The following is a 24,543-nucleotide window of genomic DNA, read 5'->3' as shown; positions in this document are numbered from 1 at the left end:
GTTCAAGTGATAGGCAAGAAAAGTTTATCATACCACACCATGGATATGGCAAGGCTAAAGTTGTTATTAATTGAGACGTGCTAGAATTCACACAATTTTGAAATGCACCAATTTTATTTAACTTTTTGTTGATAATGGGTTGTTGTTAGGCCACAATATATTGGAAGGAATTGTCACAAAACGGAGATGTAGAAAAGGGACTCAAAATGTAAATAGGGGAGAATTTAGGATAGTGCACAAATATAGTTGGAAGTCAATGTATTCCCTATCGATACACCCATTTAAAAAGATGCTTCTATTTTATCAACCATATTTCAAGTCAAAATATGTTATGGATTATAACTTTTCTTTCTTTGCATTGCAATGAAGGGGCACAAGTTCTAGGACATATATGCCACCAAGGTGATATCCAAAGCTTGTATTATATAAGGAATACAAATTAAGTGGATGCTTGGACCACTTAGTTCATGGACTAATAGTTCCTTTTGCCAAGGATGGGGCACATCTTAAGTGGATATTTGACAATTTAAGGGGTTTGCTAATGCCTTCTTGTGTTGACAATTGGAGTCCTTTAATGAGTTAAAGCTACAAGCCATAAGCACACCAACCTTATCTCATAATGAACATTGTATAATGAATACAAAGCTTGAAGGTCATAACTTCTAGAATGTCTACTTCACAAAAGTTTCAAATTATTAAGATGACCCTGATAACTTGTTGACATGCATTATTTAGTAGACTATAATATTTAGCTCAAAAGATTCTTACCTATTGTTTGGATTAGCGGCATTACAAAATGAATGTCATGCATGATGCCAAGTGTACAAGGTCTAATAATCATTTTTCATGAGGGTATGGACTAAAAGCTTCAAATAAATATAAAATTTTTTTTTTAATAAAATGCATAATTTCTGTCAAACTAGTAATATTTTGCTATGACTAGGTGTTTTTAAGATGTACACAATCAAACTGAATCTCTTTAATCAAATCCTACATAGTACTAGTTGACATGGTTTATCATTCTTTATCATTTAATTATCTTTGGGAATAGATGTATTTTACAAGTTGAATTGAGAGACTAGAAAAGAAATGTTGACTTTTGAAAATATCATCAGCATGGATTCAATGCAAAATCTTCTACATTGTTTTGGAACCACACACATGTGAAGTAAAAAGGGAGGACAAAAGTTCGAGAAAAACAATGCACATGACAATTTATCTTTTGGGTGATTAACTTTTGAAAAGTTTCTATGGAAAGTAAGTAGGAAGCTACATGGTTACACTTTTATCTACAAAGCAACATCTCAACTTCAAGAGTTTTAATCCTTGCAACCTTACTCAAATATACTTGTGGATTATAAGAGGGTTAAAAACAAATGCATGCACTTATTTACTTCAACAAATATTACATATTGGTTGCAAAGCTACGTTGAGGACTCATACACATGGGTGATATGAGTAGTTTGTGACTAGGCAAGCTTGGTTACATGTTGCCATTAGGCACTCAAAATATGTGCCATTGCTTCTAGCATATACATTTGGTGGGTAGGTATCCATCTTGCCAATTGCTCTTTATAAGCCCTTTTATACAATTATTGCAACATGCAACTTTTAATTGTTGAAATGGCAGGTGGGCTTGTGATGTTGGTCTTTATATATTGGTTGCTTTGGCAAAGCACATTGAGAGCATATTCTAGCCCTTTTTCTTGATCAATTGATGGAATTCATCCAAGGGCCCTATTGAAATGTGCATGGACAACTTATGGTCAGGGAAGCCCCCCCTATCAAAGGAATAGAGAGAATGGGTGGTTGGCATGTAGTAGATGCAAACAAGAAAGCCAATGTTGGCTTAGCCTTATGTGCGAAGAGGTTGTGCCGACCACATTGAAGTAGGGTTTTTGCTAGTCCTTCAACATATTGGGAAGCAACCCCTCATCCTATGTGGAACCACTCTTACAATAGTCAAGCTAGCTAGTATGAGAGAATGTGTGAACATGAGACCATTAAAGGGAGTTGCTAAAGTAGAGACTTGTGAAGTGGTACGGTCCACACACGAGATAATGATAAAAGGGCTAGGATACACGAGGAGCTTTTATATAAGTAGAGAAGCGAGGGCGAGACATTTCACAATGATCTCTCTCTCTCTCTCTCTCTTCTCTCTCTCTCTCTCTCTCTCTCTCTATCTGTGTGAGGAGCAGCTTCTGATTCTTCACTTTGTACCATGGCTTCTTGTGCGTTGAATCTTGTGGTTCTTCTCTTTGTAGCATCTTCTCTAACAGCACTCTCTCGTGCTGCGCGTCTCACCCCCTTCAAGGGTACTGTCCAAGTGAATTAACCCACTGATTATATATGATGATCATGAGCAGTTAAGCGTGGCTGCTTAATGAAAGCGGCCGGCGATATTGTGTTACTAACTATGATGATGATGATTGATGATTATCACGTGCTGGCTACCCATCAATTTTCACATATTCCCTTTGGTTTTCATTGACGTGCAGCTCGGGATTATCAGCACTCGATATCGGCAGACGGTCGCCCCGATCGTATATTGATAAAATTAGTCGATGGAGCCAAGGTCAAGATAATGAACGTGTAATTAAGATAATATTGGCTGTGATGATATTTATATTACTAATTTGAGCTGATTATCGGATCGATAATTACGATAATTCGCGCGCTGCCCGATTCTCAGACGTCGCTCATGTGATGTATTCCTGTGGTGGCGCAGCTGCAGGCACCAGACCGGATCAGGCCGTTGCAGGTGATTATGGACAGCATGCTGATTAAGGACGCGACTAATCTCCAGATTAAGGATGCAGATCATGAGGATAGTGACGATGTCGATGTTACTGATGCCCGGCGCAGGCTAGCTGATGCAAGCGAGCCAGTCGTCGCCCACCCCGACTACGTATGCGCTGATTCTTGCTAGTCTCACACCCCATATCCATACATACATGCATCCATACTCGGGTAGACTGCACACGCATTTCTATTATAGATGCTATAAGCCAATGGTACATATGTGCCACACACAACACACCCTACACATTTGTATAGATGCTATGAGCCATGCATATATATGCCACAACATTCATACACAAAACATACCCCTCCTAATTGCTAAAGAAGACTATGCAAAAGCTCGCTTATCCTTCCTCGTTCATGCAAATGACCTAGACCTAGTGCCACTACAACAACTTGCAAAAGATGTTGATACTTTTGGACCTTCAACTTTTTGAGACAACACCACAAATCCCCATCATTGACTTATATGCTTAACATCGTGTGATCTATTTTCACATACTCTATATATGAACTCTGCTTTTGTGAAGGCCCACCATCAATCATGTGAAAAGACGTGGCACAGTTTGATGTGTGGTTTGTACTATGCTTTGAGATGTGTAAAATCACATTGTAAACTATCTTATTTGACCCCTCTATCTTTCTTCTATCCTGTTGTAACGTAAACCATACAATATTTTGATAATTTGCTTTTGTAATACAAGAAAAGTTTGTATTCCATGACATCTTGAGGATACCATATTGACAACAACTGACAAGTCAAAAATTTCAAAAGACATAAGCCCTTATTTATTGACTACCTTGTAAGCAAATGTTTTCTTCCAAAGTGACTCAAGCCAAACTAAAGCTTACATCCTATCTCTCTTGGTGTCTCCGTTGAGGATGTATTGGTTGGCATGGTATTAAACATGACCTAGTTTCTATACATCCAAATGGTTTTGATCATGAGGCTTCTCAAATTCTTTTAAAATAACCTTAAGTTCTCCATTAATTTAAAAGCATCATCACAAATTATGGTCAAATTGCAAAAAAAGAAAAAATCATTTAGCCTTGCTCCTTTTGGCTATTTTCATAGCATATTCTAAAGGGTTTCAACCCTACACTCTTAGAAGAGATTTACAACTATCTCATTAACTAGTTAACTATAATGTAATGCTAATTATTTAGTTCGCTAGTAATCACTATTACAGTAATAAGTTAATTAATATTATCAAGTAAATATTAATGATGATGTAAGAGTTCATAATGATGGTAGCATGTAGCGTATCAACTAGCTCTCTCTCTCTCTCTCTCTCTCTCTCCACAATTAGTAAAATTAGAAAGTAGTAAACTTAATAGTCAAAGAATAATTGACCAATATTAACTCATTAAAATTTAAGTAACTAAATAATTAATCTTATAATAGTAAGTCACAATCACATAAGTTATTTACTACATTGACTAACTATTTAACTAAATAACACAAAATAATATTATATTAGTAAGGTAATGCATGCTTCATTAAATTAAAAGGTTCATATTATCTCTATGTGGTCATTCTAGTCGTGCATGGGAGCTAGGGATGGGATTAGAGATAAATAATAAGTAAATTATATAATATAAATTAAAAGACACCTGAACTATATAATGAGTATTATCTTTGCATGCTCATCCTAACCATCTGTGTAAGCTAGGGATGCTACTATATTAGAGAAAAGTAACTTACATAAATATAATTTATAATGATTAAATAATTAAAATATTTTTGCATGCTCATCCTAGTCATATATATGGTTGGGAATGGGGCCACAAAGAATAGTAATAATATGCAGGCTCAAAATGGGACCAAAGAATAAGGATAGGTGAATAATAAAAAACTTATATAGGCTAACTTAGCATGGATATCTTGATCACATATGGGCTAGCACCACAACTTCCAAGTTTAGAAAGCCTAGATTTCCATGTCACATGTATCGTAATTAGATATCTAGGCTAGGACTATGGTCACAAGGTTTAGAAAGCCTAGATTTTCATGGTGCGCATCTCGTACTCACTTGTGTGGACTAAGTGTACAACCATGACTACAATAGCTAGATAGTTGTTTGAGAGTAAGTATGGTGCTCAAACATTAAATATTTACACAATGATATTACTAGAGCAATTTCTCTATCACATTGATATGTAACTTAAGGTAGTAGTTTTCAAAGCATAACACCTTGTGAGGTGTCTCCTCTATAACCAAGAGGAGTTCTCTAGTACTCAATTATTGAAACCCTAAGTCCATGCATAACAAAATCTAGTCTCCCTTCCAGAAGTGACAAACTTAGTTCGATATGGGATTTTTGATTCTACTTCATAGGGGAAGTGTGGGACGATTGCCCCTAACATTAGTCTAGTGTATCCAAGAAGGGTCACTTTTTACAATCGATTAAAGGTGAGAGTGGGCTAGCACTACACTTGGTTCATAGAGCATGGATCTATATTTTAAACTTTCACAACCATTAGGATAAGTACTCAATAGCACTTCTTCCCCTAAAATAGTGTTTGCAAAGTAACATGGACTTATCAATCCACCTAGACATAAATGCTCAATCACTTGGACTTATCAATCTAGCCATAGATAGCCATAGATACTCAATCATCAAGACTTAGATCTCCCACTTTGCTTGATGGGTTCATTTTAGTTATCTAATTAGCAAGACATATTACCACATAGTGTGAATATATAGAAGCAACTTCATTTTTAAATATGTTACACAAAGTTAATTAACATAACATTTAAGCACACAAATGAATACTAAAAAAAGAAATATACTAATTAAAATAGTTTGTTACAAAATCATAATGTAAAAAGTAAATGGCACAATGCATAAAATCTGAGTGAGGAGTAGAGAATAAAACGAGACATTTAGTCTAGTTGCTAGGATGGCAACTGTTAGGTATGTGATTGCCTTGGCAGCAGCCAAAGGTTGGAGTCTGTAGCAAATGGATGTTAAGAATGCCTTCTTGCATGGTGAATTTCAAGAAGAAGTGTATATGGAGCAACCAGCAGGTTATGAGGATTTAGAGCATCTCATATATGTGTGCAGGTTAAAGAAGGTGCTCTATGGGCTGAAGCAAGCACCTAGAGCATGGTCTGACAAGATTGGAGAGTATCTTGTCAATATTGGATTTTGTATTTTTGATGTTGATAACTCACTTTATGTGAGAAAGGGAGATGCAGGGTTGGTCATCATAGTAATCTATGTGGATGACTTGATTATTACAGGTGACAGTGACAATGGGATTGTTGAAGTTAAGGACTTCTGGAAGAAGAAGTTTGAGATGAAAGATTTGGGTGAGTTGAGATACATTCTTGGTATTGAGGTGATAAGATGTGATGATGGTATATGGCTATCCCAAAGGCAGTATGGCTTGGATATGTTATCCAAGTATGGTATGATAGCATGTAAGCCACTTTCAGTACCATTGGAGCAAAATGTGAAGCTAAGTGCTGATGTTGGGGATGAGATAGAAGACCATACTATGTTCAGGAGGATAGTAGGGAGTTTGATTTACATGACTATCACAAGGGCAGACTTGAGCTATGCTGTTGGCCTTGTCAGTCAGTTTATGCAGATGCCTAGAAAGCCTCATTTGGATGCAGTTAGGCGTATATTGAGGTATGTGAAGTCCACTTTACATTATGGAATTTTTTATGAGGTAGTTAAGGACGTACAGGTCTTTGGATACACAGATGTAGATTGGGTTGGTAGCATGTCAGACAGAAGATCTATAAGTGGATTCATGTTTTCCCTTGGTAGTGCAGTAGTTACATGGAGCAGCAAAAAGCAACCTACAGTTGCTTTATTGAGTACATAGGCTGAGTATAGAGGTGCTGCTATGGCAGCATGTGAGGTGGTATGGCTGCAAAAGTTATTAGGTGATTTGGACGTGCAGGGAGATGGTCCAATTGTCATTCATTGTGACAACATGAGCAACATACAACTAGCTAGGAATCCAGTGTTCCATGCTAGGACAAAACACATTGAGGTGCACTACCACTTTGTGAGAGAGAAGGTACTTGTAGGAGAGATTGACTTGGTATATGTTAGCACACAAGATCAGATAGCTGTCATTTTCACAAAGGAATTGGGTGCAGAGAAGCTTCGAAAGTTCCGAAGCTTACTTGGAGTTGCAGAGATAGAGTTGAGCTTGAGGGGGAGTGTTGAGATGGCAAGCTCAACACGTGCGGAAATTGATGATGGACTACCTGGCTAGATGAGTCCGCACGTCTACACTTAGCACGTTGGTGGTCATTATGATACTCACATGGCCACTGACTTATCACTTACTATATTTAGTTTATTACACCTACCTACAGGTGGCAAAGATATAATGCCAATCGATTAGTGTAGTCGGTTATGCACTGTTTGACTTAGAAGGCCACTTTCCTTTATGTTCTATCTTATATATACTTTGTGTACATTGTATAGTGTGTGGAAGAAGAAGAAAAAACTAACAAGAAAACATTTTGGCCTCCATCTCTCTTCTTGTGTTCTTGAGTGAGCTTCCTCTTGTGTATATAATGTGTGTTTGGTGCAGCAGCTCAAGCACATCCCCCCATCATGTGATTCTTGACACAGTTTGAGTCTTGTATAAACAAATTTGTCACTCTAACCCGTAAAGCAGGCGTGACAAGCCGTAAGAAATAGTTGCTCCAATTGGACGGAACTCCGAAGAAACGGATCTGGATTTCAAAGGCTTTAAGATAGACTGAAACATTTCGGCCATCAAATAATTTGCAGTCACTAACCACAACCTCGATTGCCTTGGTTGCACCATGCATATGCTCTTGTTCTTGATGCAACATTCATTGTTGATGCAATTGGTGTTGATGTAACTGCTATTGCTACTGCATAGATAATTGCATCTATTGATTGTGCATCATAATGGCTGAAGAAAGAGTTTGCAATAAAGTCTTCATCTCATCGGTTGAAAAAAGGAAGAAGTAGTCGATGAAGAGGGTAGATTATTCAAAGAGTCTCCCATCTCCATAATCAGAAGTGACCCTTTCATGTCGGGTTCACCAGATGTCACACGGGATTTGCACATGGGGTTCGTGAAAGTCACTCGCCGCAAGGACGCTTGCAAGATGGGAGTAGTATGATGTTGAATACTCAATTTAGAATAAATATTTGAAGTAAAGAATAGCTAGAATGCACATTCAATCTAATACAGATGAAAATGTGAAAGGGGAAACAAGAATTTCCAACTTCACAATATTTCAGAACACAAGATCCAATTCACCAACTCTTGATTTGATGCATTCAAAGAATAAGTTTCATGTATCTTTCACAAAGATATTCAAAGATTATTGCTTAAGAGAGACGGTAATTTTCCATGGTCAAGCATGAAAGAGGGGCAATTGAAGTGATGGAACTTCCAAAAATAAGGTCCCAAAGGAAGAGAGAAAGCCTTTTCCTTGAAGACAAATTGATCAAAACTTTTATTTAGAACTCCTTTGGAGATAAGTCTCTCGATGTCACCACTTTGAAATATAATTTTAAGGAGGAAAAATTTGTGATAGATCCATCTTTAATACTCATTGTATCTCCCACATCAATCGTAGGACTTAGTCAGTGCTATGAGCATAATAGTGCCGACTGGCCTTTGAGAGAAGGTGATGGTGAATACAAACATGCCGAGAGGCTTGTTTGAGAAGATGATGGCTCCAATAGCCATACAATGCTGGCAAAAGCGCAAGCTACACCATGACTTGAGTACTCACATATCAACGCCACACAAAAATCAAAGAAGTCACCTGTTGAACACCGCTTGGAGGCTGTAGTTGGTCAATTTTGAAGTGTAATTGCCTAGAAGACATATTGCTTTTCCATCTTCATTATCATCTTGTCCTTCTTTTGCCTCTCCATCACAGCAACATCGTCCTTCGATTTGAAATGAAGGAGCTGCGACAAAAGACGACCAAGTAGGAGCTTCTACTACAGCTTACAACTGCCGCAGTGCATAATAATACACAGCAAAGTGATCATCCTCTATGACTTGATCTCGTCTGTACCGGTTGAGGGCATCTATCACGTTTAACGATTTTTTGAAGAGTTGGAATGTGTAGTGCTTGTTCTCTGCAAAGCTCACTGACACCATTTTCAGCAGTCTCCTCATTGCCTTTTATAACCGTTGGCTACCTCGTAAAGCTTTAGAAATGCTTCAAAAAGCATTGTTCATAATATCATTCTGCTTCTACTGTTTGAGGCACCAAGGAAAAGATTTTTAAAAAAAGAATTCTTTAAATTGTCTCTGATTGACATTAGAGATTACGTCATTGTGCTGTTGAATATTATTTGCAAAAAAGAAGTGGGCCAAAGTCCCAAAATGATGTTCCCTCTTTTCACGAACGGTAACTATTGAGCCATATGCTAAATGATCCACAAGCTCCAAGGTTCATATTTTGAGGCTACCTCGCATATTGAGCCCAACTGGAGATCCTTTTGGATTGCATACTCATCTAGGTCATATGTGTAATCATCGCATTGAAGGTTGGCATAATCGATATAACTTTTTTGCAGAAATCCCATGACTCCAAAGCCACCCGCACTCTCGACCCATCTTGCATGCTAGGGTCTCCCAATAATATGCTATTGCCACCAAGTGGCCTGAGGACACTGCTGACTCACGTAGTTGCGATGTCGTGGGCTATTCCCAGTCCTCATCTATGATTGGCTATCGCCCCTGCGATACAATAAAGGGACACAATGGCCAATATAACAAGCAGCAATGCCAGACTTCTTGTGAGCTTACGGCAGACGTTGGGATTAAGGTTTGTCATTTTTCCCCTCCCTAGCACATTCATCGGATTAATAGTACTTTGTTGACGTCCACAGCTTGGGTATCATTAGTTTTATATCTTCTGTAATTCAGCTACCTCATTGCCTCTGTGAAATATAATGCAATCCACCGCCCATAGTCAAAAGCTCCTTCTTTTTCTCCCTCACACAGCAACACTCTATATCCATACACATGTAGTTGTGGATGCCGTGCATTAAGTCAAATTGTAGTTAGAGCAACGATTGATCCACCTAGAGAATGGTCAACAAATTGCAATGCATAGTCTTCACATTCCCCACCGAGTCCAATAATTCAGTACTTATGCTTGTTTTGACCATTGAGTATAGTCACTTCTGTTCTTGTTATTTCAGCATGGTCATCCATTCATTTTGAGCCAAATAACTATCTTGCTAATCGTGTAACAGTTATATTACATAACTTGATTCTGCAATCTTTGATGCTAATGCTTTAATGGCAACAACACAAAGATGCTTAATGGAAGAACTGACAACCTTGATGAGAATTCATCATTATAGACAATGCTTGTGATAAAACGTGAGCATGCATCAGCAATTGTAGTGTCCACACACGGCCCCTTAGCACCTCCATTAAACCACATGTATTTGTGTTTTCATACCCTATGATGGTTATTCCAAGTTTGTAAGCAAGCCCTTGAGCACCAAAGTTATTGGTTAATGAGTTCAGTCTCTCCAAAGCTTTGTCACACGAGGAATGTCCAAAACCAAGCTGGTCTTTTCCTTGGATCCTTGAGCCTTCAAAATAGTTACCTATTTTTCCATGCAATGTGCCCTATCAAGTATATTCTTCTAAAAGAGAATTTAATGTTCAATTATTCGTGCAATTTACAACGAGAAAACATGTAATGCAATCATTCAAACGATGCTACAAAAAAAAAAGAATGCACTGAAAGAAATTGTGCCTAGCCTAACTACAGGTGCTTGTGCGTCGTGCAAATGCAAACAAAGAGACACACACAACGGAAAATAAATTCCTAATGATGCTGACTAATGTGATCAAATTCTTGGCAAAAAACTCCACCCTCAGATTTGCAGTGGTGGACGCGTAGCATCACGACATTGTTTCTCTATTTTCTAGCCTACACCTTTTGCAATCATGGCAGAAGTTGTTAGAAAAGTGAGTTATATATTCACATATTGTCTATACAAGGGTAGTTAATATCTACATAAAAATGGATTCTGAGAGAAAATTTTTGGAGCTCGATTTAATGCGCAAAAAGTGGCTCGGGAGGCATAAAAGAGCAATTTTTTGTGGACAATGAAACCCAACACAACACAAGTCTCCGTTCATCAATCGGAGACCCCTCATTCAATCCCCACAAGGTCTCATGTTATAAAGTGGCTACAGGATCCAAGAATCCCTAGAAAGTGTATGATTGAGGCTAGATTGATAGATTTTGATGCTACGAAGCCAGCCGTCCAGTCAGAGCACAATTCCAAGGTTGTTTGCACCCTCAACAAAGACAAAACCACTTATCGGGCAGTGTAAACATACAAAAATTGAACCGCTTAACTTCAAAGGTTAATGATTAAGCTAAGGGCTTAATAAATAAACCTTTTTTCAGCTTGGAGAAGGGAGGGGGCATAGTTTTTTGGCACCTTATCGATTGGAATGTTGATGGCTTTTCAATCACGCTGATTGATTAAAGATGGAAGGTGTATCCTCGATCTACACGTTGAGGGCTTCAATCTGATTGCATACACATGTGATATGATATGAGGAATGAAAATCTCTAATTTTAATATTTCTCTCTCCTCTCTGCACCTTGTTCCCATGGTTCAATCTATGTGAGAGAGGGGTGGACTGATTTGAGAGATGTCGATGGGAGATGATGCTGAGACATGATGGAATGTAGATCGATGTTGGGAGGAGCATTAGTGGCTATTAATGAGAATTAATGGCTTTTCAAGTGTGAGATACCTGTGAGATAAAACATGGTTTTATGAGTAAGTGATAAATTTTATCGTTTTATGATCAATTTTGATTGTAAATGGTTGGAAATGATTGCTCTTGATTGTTAATGTTTTTTTAAATGGGAAACATTAAGAAAATAAAAAAGAAGTGGTTGTCTATTAATTTTTCTGTAAACACGCAAAACCTGTAAATTTGCGATTTTAAGGTAAATCATAGATTTTGGGGTTTTTGATATGTTAATGGTGTTCGCATGGGATGAAATGAGGGATGAAAATAATTCTCAACAAGTCTAATCAAGTCACATTAGAAAATTAGGAAATATCAGTATTTATTTGATAAATGAATAAGAAAAATAGAGAAAAAAAGAGAAAAATAGGTTTTTTGCATTAAAAAAATAGGAAAAAGTAATGTGTATGTGGATGTATGGTATGGTTGAAGCATGAGGTTTAGCCTTAGTTTAGCCCTATATTTATGTCAAATTGAGTATTTATTATTCTTTATGAAAAAAATACATCAATGCTCTCTAAACCTACCACCAAATGGACAACTCTAAATGGTTGGAAGAGGAGGGGTAATAAGTGTTGATTACATGCTGAATTTGATTTTTTTCTTATGCACTTTGCATATAGGATACATGTGTTTTAAAAATTAAAATGGTTCAGTAGCACGAGCATGCTCATATTGACCCTATGCAACATAGCAATTACAGTTAGAATGAAAGCATGAAAATAAACGGTTTCGCATTGTCGCAATGCAATTTTAAATGAATAAAAAGGGTTGAGCACTATGAATCATTTAGGTACCAATTGTCAAGGAGAGGACTGGGGAGAGAGAAAGAGGAGAGAAAACATTGCAGAAGAGAGAGAAGAAGAGAAGCAAAAGAGAGAGAAAGAGAGTGATGAGGAGAGAGAAAGACTAGAAGAAGAGAGAGAAAGACAGAAAAGGAAGGAAGGAAGCCATGAAAGATGGAGAGAGGGAGAGAAGATGAAGGAGACTTATTATTATAATCTGATGGGGAAAATGTCAAGTCCCTTACATCTTATATACCGCCAGTGTAGCATGTATTTTTCCTCCATTATTTTATTCCTGTATATTTCCCATGTATTCCCCATCTTTTACAGCGTTGCAGTTCCTTGACCCGTAGCTCCATCATTTGCTACAGTGTTAGCATTCACTTGAACCTTCTTGCACTTTGGAGCCATTGTTTAGCTCGAGCCTTCTTCAATAGATGCACGGACTATTATGGAAGCTTGCTCATGGACCTAAGGTGATCTTTGCCCCAACACACACGACTCTTGCAAGGTAGCTGCTGGCTTGGGTTGCAAAAAATTTTCTGTAAAGCAATGTAAAATTTCCATCACTATGATGGTCCTTACGCACTCTTGGGTGAGTAGCACTTGATATCCATATGTAAAATAGAAGGCGTGTGAAGGGTTGTTATGATAGGGATTCTTTGGAAGTTTCTAGAATTTTCTTGGCTTCCTTCTCCTCTTTGATCAGTGCCGCCACCAATTTGGGGGGGGGGGGGGGGAAATGATCTTTTATAGGGAGAAGCAAGGGGGTGGTATGGGGGGTGACGGAGCCTCTCTCCACGCCCTCCACCTGGGCAGTCCAAAACGGCCGTCGCCATACAGGCCGTTGTTGTCAAGTTGTTGAAGGAGGGATGGTGGGGGGGGGGAGGGGAGGGAGGTGGCACACGTGTGCCCCTCCTCCTCATCGTCTTCATCTTCATTGCCAACTTCTGCTTCCCCTCGCTCTCGCCAATTGGTGGCATTGACAAGGGGGAGGGGGATGAAGTAATTTTTTTTTGAAATAATTTTAATTATATCAGGGGGGTTCCTATGGAAGGCGTGAAAAGGAGGGGGTCTATTACATCCTTCCCCCCTTAAGGGATCGAGATGTCCTTATCTCTAAAGGAATTGGGGGTATTGTTGGTTGAGATTACTCTCATCAATCCATGTGGTATCTTCTTCTGGATAGTCCTTCCACTGGATGAGGTACTCTCTAAGAGTTCTACTCTTCAATCACTTCTGCTACATAGATTCCAGCTTTTGTACATTCACATGGCTAATCCTCTTATGCCATATCTCAACATCCCATATAGCACCATCATCATGTGCAAACATGGCTGCTTTCAATTTTGGAATTGACACATCAAGAGTAAACATTTTGCCATCTCTTCAGCCTCTAGCAATCAATTTGTTGCCATTACCATATTCTTCAACATAGCATCCATCTCTATTAAATCTCACCTACAGATTCTATTTTGCCATCTGTCCAATTGACAAAATATTCTTGGTTATTGTAGGTACATGTAGTATATCATGTAGGCTCTTTTTCTTGCCATCATGCTTCAACAACGGAACAATTCTTGTGTGCTGAATGTCATGCTGGGTGTCATCCCCAATACACACATAACCATGTGAACCTGCAACCATCTCATCAAACCATTCTCCATGGGGTGTTATATGATTTGAAGCCCCTGAATCAATGTACCATCTCTCATCTCTATTCTACCTAGATGCCTAGACACAATCTATCAACCTGCTCATCATGAGCATCGCTAGAAGATGCATAGTGCCCATACTGTTTGCCCTTTACCTTCATATCTCCCTGCTTCTTGTAACAATCCTTTGCAATGTGTCCATATCTACCACAGTAATGACAGTCCTTATCTCTGTTTGACTAATGATTTGACTTCCATGAACCAGATCCACCACCTCTACCATGGGGTGATCTCCATCTGCCTTTAAAGCCACCAAATCCATGCTGGCCATCTGTATTTGTGCCATGCCAGGCATTTTGCTAATGCTGTCCATAAGCATTTCAAGTGTCTCCTCGACCTCGAAAAGAGCCACGGCCTCTGCCACCTCTACCACGCTGGCTAGAGTAAAGAACATTTTCTCTACTTCGTCAGTTTTGCAGATTTGCCCTTGTGAGGCTGCAGTTGTGTTCTCTGCAGTGACAAAATTTTTTGCAGTATTCTGTAATGGCGTCTGATTCTCTTTCACAGATTGTAACTGAAAAGCTTGACAAGAACAACTTCCAAGCATGGAAGTTTAGAATGACGAATTTCCTTATGGGAAAAGGATATTGGGAATTTGTTGCAGGAAATGAAGAAGAACCAGTTCTTCCTGATGTTCCCAATCAACAGCAAATGTAGGCATTCAAAGCAGCCTCCACCCTTGTGTGTATTCCCCCATTTGTGCAAGCAAGAAAGCTATAAGTGAGACTCCTTCCTTCTCTCCCACAATCTTGACAATTGTTTCCAAATTCAGGATAGAAACCAGTTCACTATTTCCAGCCTACAAATAAGCTCCAAAACTGAGCATTTAACACTCTAATATCATGCTCAAATGCATGATAATAAGGGCATATACATTCTTAGGATGAAAGCCACCAATGCCCTGGAATCACCTGTTGTTTACTATAGTAAACAACCATTCTGCACAGGTTTGTGCTAGATATCTCAAAATCTGTGAGGAATTTGAAAAAACTTTCTTCAGCAAAGTTGTAGACCACATCAAAACGGTCTGTAATGTCAAGTCATTTCTCCAAAAACCATTTCTGTATCGAGATATAGATTTTGCAAAAAAACGGGATGCCGGCATAGTCTCCTTTGATAATGTTTTCTTCAGATCTAATGTCTTGATGTCAAATGACCACTACCAAGCCTTCAGGCTTCAGGCGTTCAAGCTCTGATACCATGTTGGAAGAGAGGGATAGAGACATAGTGGAGCGGAAGATGAGCCTCAGCTCATTGCTGTTTTTCTTTCATTCTTATTCCATCATACTAACTAAAAGAGACTTACACACATAGGTATGACTAACCAAGACTAACTATGGATAAGTCACTGACTACACCAACTTATTGAATGTCACACAAGTGTATAGCTGTATCCAGCTAATGTCAGTCACACACATAAAGATAAACTAACTGAAAAGTAATGGGAGCTTGATATTCTAACACACACTGAAGTACCTCTTGAACCTTTAAACATTCAGTATAATCTACTTATCTCTTGAAGACACATCTCCATCTATCTTGTCCAATTTTCTTAGAAAACCCTTGTAGTGACCTTCAACCCTACGTGCTGCGACATCAGAAACTCTTGTGGTTCTCTCTCCCCAGTCATAAATTGAGCATTCAATGGGGGATAATTCTTAAACTTAACAAAAATCTTCCGTAATACCTTACCTGACCTTAGAGTATTGTCCTGATGGTGTAAAATTCTTTTAGGCACAAGGAACTCTGCTGTTTTTTCTATGTCAGGTAAATCTTCCTTGATTGGTTTCATTGGATGTTCTCCAATATAGGGAAGTAGAAAACTTATATGGAAATCATTATGAATGTTCGAATGACTTGGTAGATCCAAACAAAAAGTCACATTGTTTATCTTATTTGTGATCTTTAAAGGGCCATAATAGTGATTAGAAAGCTTGACCACTTTACCCTTTTGACCTTTCTACTTCTTCAAGCGAGTCTTCTCAAACTTAAGAAGAACATACTGTCCCATTTTAAGATCTATGATGCTTATCAACTTCACATTTTTGCTTCTCTTATGTCCTTTGGATAGCAACTTTTACTTGAGGGAAAGCTGTATCAATGTCTTTAACAAATTCATATGCTACAATGATCTTACCTTTCGTAAGTGTTGGGGGTAAAGGTGCCTCCACCTAGCCGCCTGTGTATTACTACACTGACAGTCACTGCCACTGCACACTGCAGGTGGCAGGCGCCCGTTCACTGTCACTTTATTCTTTTAGTGATAGTTTGAATAAAGGAAGGCCCGGTCACACATTGTGACTGTTGGAGTTCCCATTTCTTGTCTCTCTCTTCCTTGCTCTTGCTCTCCCGCCATAGCTCTCGAGTGCAAGCTTCGATCCTTTTCACCTTTCAACTAGTATCAGAGCACGGCTTCCCGACTCTTGAGCTTGGCTTGTGGCATTCTCAGCTTTCCATTGACCCCCCACTCGCATTGGGTCTCCTTCCCGGCAGCCATAGCTCATTCTCTTGAGCTCCCGTCACTCCCCAACTTCCCGAGCTTCTTCTCGGACTATTGAGGCACCATCAGGGCATTGACATTGAGGTATTGCTTCATTATTTCAGAGTTTTACTTTAGTCCATAGGTCTAGGTAAACGGGGTTTTCACAGGTTGTGGTGGGCAGCCGTAGCTTACACCTCTTGGAGCTTCCTTCACCTGGATCTTGCTTCCAGCCTATCAAGGCTTTGCTGAGGCTTGGTGTAGGCCTTCTTTGGCCCCTATTTGTGCCCCCTTTGAGACCCATTGTTGACAAGTGGGACAGCAGACCCCACCCCCCCACCCCCCTCCCCCCACCCCCCAGCCAGCTCACGTTTTTTTTGCACCTATTTCAAAATCTGGCCCAAAAATCACTCTTTTTGTCATATCTCGGGCATTCAGAACCTGATTCAGGAAAGGTAAGAGTGTAAGTTGGGGTATTGGCACGCTCAGGACGTGATGGTGATGTCAGATTTGCCAAATTCCGATGATACAATATTCTGCAACATATTTCAGGTCTGAGACAGCATGTATTTGTATACCTATGGCTTATGTGATGCTTCTACTGATGTCTATTGATACCATCACTTGTGAATGTTATGCCTCTTATGTGAGATAAATTTGGAGCTGATTTAGCTCAGCCATTGACTATTTTGAACAATCCCAAATCTGTCCAAAACAGGGCAGCTACCTGTTACTTCAATTTTATGCTTACAGGTCTTGGCATTTGATGCCCGATTATGCCCGATTGGTGCCTATACATACGAGAATGTATGCCTATGGTTTGCCTATGGATTTGAACTTGGATTGAGCACTGATTTGCTCAGTTTACCGAGGTTATATGCTGCTGGAAACTTCAGGGCTGAAGCTATTTATGCTACAGTTGGGTTATGCCTATTGGTCACGGGGTGCTCCCGGCTACTCGGTATGATGTCATGATGTATTTGGACTATGCCACATGTCTTGTTTATGCTTTGGAATGTTTTTGATTTGAGATTAGAGCTCGATTTGGGTTTGACTGTCACTTCTTTGTAGCTGGCATTTCATCTATGACATGGTTTATGCCTAGGCTACCTAGTATGGGTTATGATGCCTTGGTGAATGCTTTATGCTTTGGCTGTGGATGGGAGTTGTTTGAGCTCATCTCGACATTCATTTGAGTATTCCCTTGAGTAGTTGGACATTGAATTGGATTTTTTCATTATGACTTGGCTTTTTCCATTACGACCTTGGATGCTATTGAGACATTGTCTTGGTTACTTGTCTTTGGTACTTTGACTTGGTTTGCTTGAGCTGTTGAGCTCGTTTATCCGCCTTTTGAGCCAGTGGGAGCATCTTGTATGCTTGACTGAAATTGAGCGGGAGGTTTATGCTATTTTGAGCATTTTGCAGATACTTGAGACTTTGGGATCTCTTACACTTAAATGTTGCATGGTTCATGCACTGATATCTTGGATTTGCTTTTGACCTGAGCTTGGGCTTTGCACTCTTGTGAGCATACACCTACTAGTGTCAGGTCTTGCCAGTGTCATGTATACTTTGCTCTATTATCCAGGAGGTATGCCTACCTACTGACGGATGCTTTGGTGACATGTTTGGGTGTTTGCTTAGGGTCTTGATGACTGTTTGGTGCTGATTTATGCCCGTTTATGGCTGGTCATGTCTTGGCTGTCATTTATTGACTTGGTGCAGTGATTTGGTCAGTAGTTGACTCTCACAGTACCCTACTGTCATTTATTACAGGAAACATATAACTCCGGACTGACATGGATTTTTCATGTTGAAATATTTTGAAATGATGTACTTTCACTAGTACTTGGTGGGTAGTAACTTTGGTTACACTTTACTCGCCATTTTCTCTCGATTTTGGTGATTTTTTGGTCATTTTCTACAGTAAACAGTAAGCAGTTTTGAACTATCTGCAGTCTTCCAACCTGCATTATAGCGAGTTCGTCCACTGATCATGCTATTTTCAACATCACTAAGCTTGATGGTACGAATTACTCTTATTGGAAGAGCCAGATTTGTCAGGTATTGATGCAGAAATCGCAGATCAAAACATTGAGGTTCAGCGGGGGTAGTCGCCTGCAACTATGCCAGATGAGGAATGGTTGAGCTTGATGAGTTATGCAAGTCCACTATTGTATTATCTCTCATAGAACAGGCTCATTACAATGTATTTGAGGAAGAGCAGAGTGCATGGCAGTTGTGGGATAAAATCAAGAATCTCTATGACAAGAAAAATCCAACAAGTCAGATGTATTGACTGAAGCAGCTTATGGATCTACGCATGAAGGAGAATGTGACCATGCTTGCACACTTGAGCCAGTTCCATGCTATACTCAAGAACTTGACTCTGCAGGACATCACTTTTGCAGAGGATGCCACTCCTCTTTTCTTGCTTGGTACTCTTAATGAGTCATGGAATGTATTTCGCACTGCATTATGTGCCTCTACTGCTACCTTGAAATTATCAGATGTTGAGAGTGCTCTTCTTTGCAGGAAGAGGTTAACCGTAAGAATTTGGATGCCTCTCGTGTGTCGCATGCTATGACAATTAGAGGCAGGAATGATGGATATGGAAAGCATGGCAGTGGCAGTGGTCGTGGATGGGATTCTCAGAAACCTTGGTTCAAGTCTCGTGGGAAGTCACGTAGCAAATCCCGTGGCACCATTGTGGGAAAAAGGGCCATATTAGGCCACAATGCCATGAACTGCGCAATGAAAGGCACAAAGATAAGGGGAAAGACAAAGTGTAAGATAAGTCTTCTGATCGCAGCATAGTGCTTGCAAAGTCCAGTGTTAATATTGAAGAGATCAATGTTATGCAGCCTAAGGATGTTGATGATGATTATATCCTTGCAGCTTCTTCTAGTGCTTTGCAGATGACAGAGATACACTCTATGTATGCACACTATTGGCTCTTGGACTCAGGTACATCCTTTCATGTGACACCTTGCCAAGAGTGGTTTCATTCATACCATGCTGTTTCGAGTTCTGTGTGCTTGGGTGATGACAACTCTCTTGATATTGTGGGCATTGGTGATGTTAGGATGCAATTTCCTTCTGGTAGCAGTTTTGTTATGTAGGATGTATGTCATGTACCTGCTTTGGCACACAGTCTCATGTCAACTGGACAGCTTGATGACGCAGGTTATCATGTATCTTTTGGAGACTTTGCATGGAAGATCACTCATGGTAGACTTGTGGTTGCGAGAGGTGCCAAGGCTGGCAGCCTCTATCCCTTGATTTTATCTGCTTCTTCCCTTGATCATGTTTTGTATGTGGGTTTATCCCACATGCATCTCTTTGGCATGCCTGTTTGGGCCATATGTATTTGAAGGGAATGAAAATGCTTTCTGGTTTGCAGTACTTACTTCCCCTTGATTATGCATGTTTTGATTCATGAGAGCATTGTCTTTATGGTAGGTAGACTAGGTCTATGCATAAGAAGTCTGGTAGGCCACGCATGAGTGAGCCCTTGGCATTGGTACATTTGGATGTCTATAGGCCCATGCCTTGTCAGTCTATGGGTGGTGCAAAGTATTTTGTTACTTTCATAGATGATTTTTCACGAAAAGTTTGGGCTTATCCCATTAAGCTGAAATCCGATGTCTTGGCTGTGTTTCAGAGATGGCTTGCATTGGTTGAGAACCAGTCTGGGTATCGGCTAAAATGCCTAAGGACAAATAATGGGGGTGAGTATGTCTCATGTGCTTTTGAGAAGCTATGTGATGAAAGGGGTATTAAGTGTCAGTTGACCACCCCCTACACCACCCCTAGAATGGTTTGACTGAGCGGATGAAGGTTTGACTGAGCAGATGAATCGAACCATCCAGAAGCGTGTACATAGTATGCTTAGCCATGCAGGCCTACCACATAGCTTTTGGGCTGAGGCAGTTAGTATAGCTGTGCATATCATAAACAGATTACCTTCTAGTGGTTTGGATTTCCAGGTTGCAGAGGAGGTATGGACTGGAAAACCTCCCTCTTATGTGCATCTCCGTGTCTTTGGATGTGAGGCATTTTGCCATGTGCCCAGGGACAAGAGAAGTTAGATGGATCCTAAGAGTGTCAAATGCATTTTTCTTGGTTATGGGGATGCAGGCAAGATGGGTTACCATCTCTGGGATCCACAGGCATGGAAAGTCATCCGCAGTCACGATGTAGTCTTCCATGAAGACAAGATACATCGGCAGCCTGAGAGAGTTGTTGAGATCCGCAGGGTCATATTTTAGGAGGAGCCAAGAGCTTCCGCACAGCTAGTTGGACAGCCTACAGCTGCAACAGATGCTCATGGTCAGGGTGTTGGACAAGCAGATGGGCGCAACAGAGCTTGCCGTGAGGACGATCTACTAGAGACAGACGTCCAATTGATAGATTTCAGCCCTCGATGGATTATGTCTTGGTTACAGATGCAAGAGAGCCTTTCACCTATGATGATGCTATGTGCAGGGGTGATAGTCACTCCTAGGAGAGGGCTAGATAGACTCCTTGCATAAGAATGAGGCTTGGGATTTAGTTTCCTTGCCTGAGGGCAAGAAGGATTTGCCATGCAAGTGGGTGTACAAGCTAAAAAGTACCCCTGGACACCCCAAGCCGGCATACAAGGCTAGATTGGTAGCAAAGGGTTTTAAGCATGAGCATGGTGTGGACTTTGATGAGGTCTTTTCTCCTGTAGTTAAGATGACCACCCTACAGTTAGTCTTGGCTTTGGTTGCTCAACCTGACTTGGATTTATACCAGATGGATGTCAAGACGACTTTCTTACATGGGGACTTGCATGATGAGATTTATATGGAGCATCCTAAGGGCTTTGCAGAACCTGGCAGGGAGCATCTAGTGTGCAAATTGAAGAAAAGTCTTTATGGCTTGATGCAAGCACCTAGGGAGTGGTATCATAAGTTTGATGCCTTTATGCAATCACAGGGCTATAGCAGGAGTGCTATGGATCCATGTCTTTACACGAAGAAAGCCCGTGATGGTTCTTTATTGATTTTAGTACTCTATGTGGATGATATGCTGATAGCAGGGAAAGCTCATGATGAACTAGATGCTCTTAAGGCTCAGCTCAAGAAGAGCTTTGAGATGAAAGATTTGGGACATGAGGATACTGAAAGCCCCATTATTGAGAAGCGAGACAAGGATAACTACTCATAATGGAAGTTCCGTGTGACAAACTTCCTTAAGGGAAAAAGCATGTATGAGTTTGTTTTAGGTGAAGAAAAGGAACCAGAGCTAAGCAATCCTCAGACTACAAAAGAATTAAAGATTTGGAAAGAATGGAATACAAAATAAAAAAATGTGATGTATTGGTTGTTTGAAGTAATTGATAGCACTATGTTGGTGCAAAGTGTTCAGATGGAGCTTGGACCACCTTTGAAAATATATTTTTTGTAAGTACAAACAGACAAAATATTCAACTCAAGAAAAATCCAAATGCCTTGAAGAAATGAAATATGTGAAGGCAAGGAGCATTAGAGATGCTTTGTAGCTATTGATGCAATGCCTACTTATGATTTTGGTTTCGTTGTCAGAGCATTTGGGGTCGAAAGTCTACCATGGGGGCCATGGGGGTAAGAGATAGTAGGGTGAAGGGAGATTCAGGGAGAGCAATTGATGAAAGAGAAGGGGTTAGAAGAAATAGAAGATATAGAAGAATACTCATAGAGGTGAAGCCTATCAATTTATTTTTGCATCTTGAGAAGGTAAATCCCTTGTAGACAAAAAATGTGCATCAAACATTAGCTTCTTCTCTACTGCTCAAACCGCTAATATGTTGCTTCTGTTGGCTTCAAAAGGGGAATAAAATACCAGGACACTTGGTCACAATTCTCCCAGACCACTCCTTCTTCTTTTCCCAGTTTGGAGTGTTGTTTGCTGTCTATAAACTGTGATTGTGTATCGCACGATTTTTCCAATCCTTCTTTTTACATAAAATCTCCCAAAAATGGCTGAAATCCACTTGCTTTTTTTTGTATGTGATCCTATTCTAGAAGTTGTCTAAAACTTTTTGATATTTATAAGAAATAATATCAAAATATCAAAAATAGACTAAAATTATCCAAAAATCTAGTATTTTTTAACCATCCACATGATGGACATTGACACTAATGAATAATATGGCATTGACTCTCTATATCAATAAGAAAGCCAAATGACAATGCACTCTAGAGTTTTTCACACTGTGTCCACGTAGCGGCACGACATCCACCCCCTCTGAACTTGCACATCCTCCGACATGTTCCAAAGTCTTATGGATCTGCAATGTCAGAAGAAGTATCCTTTGCCATGTCAATGTCTTCATCTTCTACCTCATCTTCTTCCATATTCTCATGTTCATGCTCAGTATCCAACTCCTTCAACTCATGTGCTGAAGACTCCCTACATTTAAAGAGCTTGATACGTTTTCTAGCCACTGGAATCCTTAGAGCTGTCCCATCCATCTCATTTAATGCATAGGTAGTATTGTAAAAAATAAACGTTACCACATATGGACCAAACCACTACTTTGCCATCTTCCAATTGGCACTATGTTGATTTTCCAAGTTATTATCATAAACTAGCACCCAGTCCCCTTCTTGTAAAGCTCATGGTTGAAGTCTGTGTCACTTATCAAACCCCTTCTTGTTCTTGATCCTTGCCGTCTTCAGCTTTTTCATGGCCATCTCAATGTCTTTAGGCCTTCTTTCTAACTATCTAATGGGTAGGATGAGCAACTCTTCTCTATTCAAACCCTCGTCCCAAGGTAGAACACTCCAAGTAGCAATAGTCTTCTCAATAGGCATGATTGGCTGTTGTCCATACATTAATTCAGCAGGCATATACCCTTAACTGCACTATGAGTTGTCGTATTAGTCCATAAAGCAAAGGGTAACATTCTTGGCCACTCTTTCATCCTACCCTTACATGACTTTGCTAATGCCTTAATGATAGGCTGATGACCTCTTTCACTTTTGCCATTTGCTTCAGGATTGCAGGCTAAAGTTAAATCCCGCTTAATACCCAATCGTGAAAAGAAATTACGAGCCTCATCTACATCCAATTCTCCTCTTTTTGTAACAACTTTAGCAACACAACCATACTTGCAAAAGACTTCTTACAATAAGAACCTACAAAAACAGCTTGAGTAGTCTTTGTACTAAGAGCTTGACCTTCCACTTGATTTGTTGAGTCTTCTTGTGCAAGCACAAGTTATCTCATATTCCATAAACCTATAGGCATGGTAACCAAATCAACTACCCATTTATAATGCATAAACAATGGATAGGTCGGTTGCACCCATCTCTATGGTTTACCATGAAATACATCAGACAATCAATGCATGATTCCACATAATGCTCCGCATCTTTATACATGTTCTGCCACCAATACTTCTCTTTGAACTTGGCAAATGTGCCCCAAACTCCTTTATGTCTAGCCCATAAAATTTCATGAAACTCTTGCATCACCTATTGTTGAGAAGCCCTATCTCCCAATACACATACTAGAGCTCCTCTCTTTTTCTTTGCATGCTTCCATAAATATCCGTCTTTCAAAAAAAACCATAAACTTTTCTTTTAATCCTTTTGAATTCAGGTTCAGACCACTCAACCTTCTTTGTCATGAGGCTGAGATATTGTCCTATTTTTAGCCAATCATCCTCATACAACTCTTTCAAAAATTGTGTTCTCACTGAAGCATAACACTGATGATGTTGTCTCTCTATTGCTCATCTTTTCTTCGTGGTTGTAAGTTCTTTTCTTACCGCTGAAATCCCAGTTACAACAGTTGTACCTACAATAATAACAATAGCTGCATACTCATTCCCTGCTGTCATAAAGTCATTTTTAGCACCTATCACATCATCCTCTTCATCTTTCATCATCTCCTCTTCATCTTCAAACCTTGATCATCTTCATATTTCATCATCTCCTTCATCTTTCATCATCTCCTCTTCAAACCTTGATCATGAAAGTAT

At 39.7% G+C, this 24,543-nt stretch overlaps 1 protein-coding gene across 1 annotated transcript; it reads left to right on the top strand.

Moving 5' to 3' along the window:
• Positions 1–2,095: 2,095 nt before the first annotated feature.
• On the top strand, positions 2,096–3,525 carry LOC148010164 (uncharacterized). The gene is made up of 3 exons (XM_087672746.1): positions 2,096–2,315; positions 2,499–2,575; positions 2,729–3,525. The coding sequence occupies exons 1-3, from the start codon at positions 2,222–2,224 to the stop codon at positions 2,927–2,929; spliced, it is 372 nt and encodes a 123-aa protein (XP_087528872.1). The 5' UTR covers positions 2,096–2,221; the 3' UTR covers positions 2,930–3,525.
• Positions 3,526–24,543: the final 21,018 nt, after the last annotated feature.

This window comes from Lygodium microphyllum, chromosome 30 (genome assembly GCF_053477565.2).
Source record: "Lygodium microphyllum isolate KBCC chromosome 30, Lygodium_microphyllum_v1.1.10, whole genome shotgun sequence".
NCBI classification, from domain to species: domain Eukaryota; kingdom Viridiplantae; phylum Streptophyta; class Polypodiopsida; order Schizaeales; family Lygodiaceae; genus Lygodium; species Lygodium microphyllum.
The sequence above is the reverse complement of the archived record's forward strand: the minus strand, read 5'-3'. Positions and strand labels throughout refer to the sequence as shown.

Excerpts from the sequence above, each read along its gene's own strand:
- LOC148010164 (XM_087672746.1), top strand. The coding sequence starts at position 2,222 with ATGGCTTCTTGTGCGTTGAATCTTGTGGTTCTTCTCTTTGTAGCATCT. Across the intron at positions 2,316-2,498 it reads GCGTCTCACCCCCTTCAAGG|CTCGGGATTATCAGCACTCG; the intron begins GTACTGTCCAAG and ends ATTGACGTGCAG. Across the intron at positions 2,576-2,728 it reads AATTAGTCGATGGAGCCAAG|CTGCAGGCACCAGACCGGAT; the intron begins GTCAAGATAATG and ends GTGGTGGCGCAG.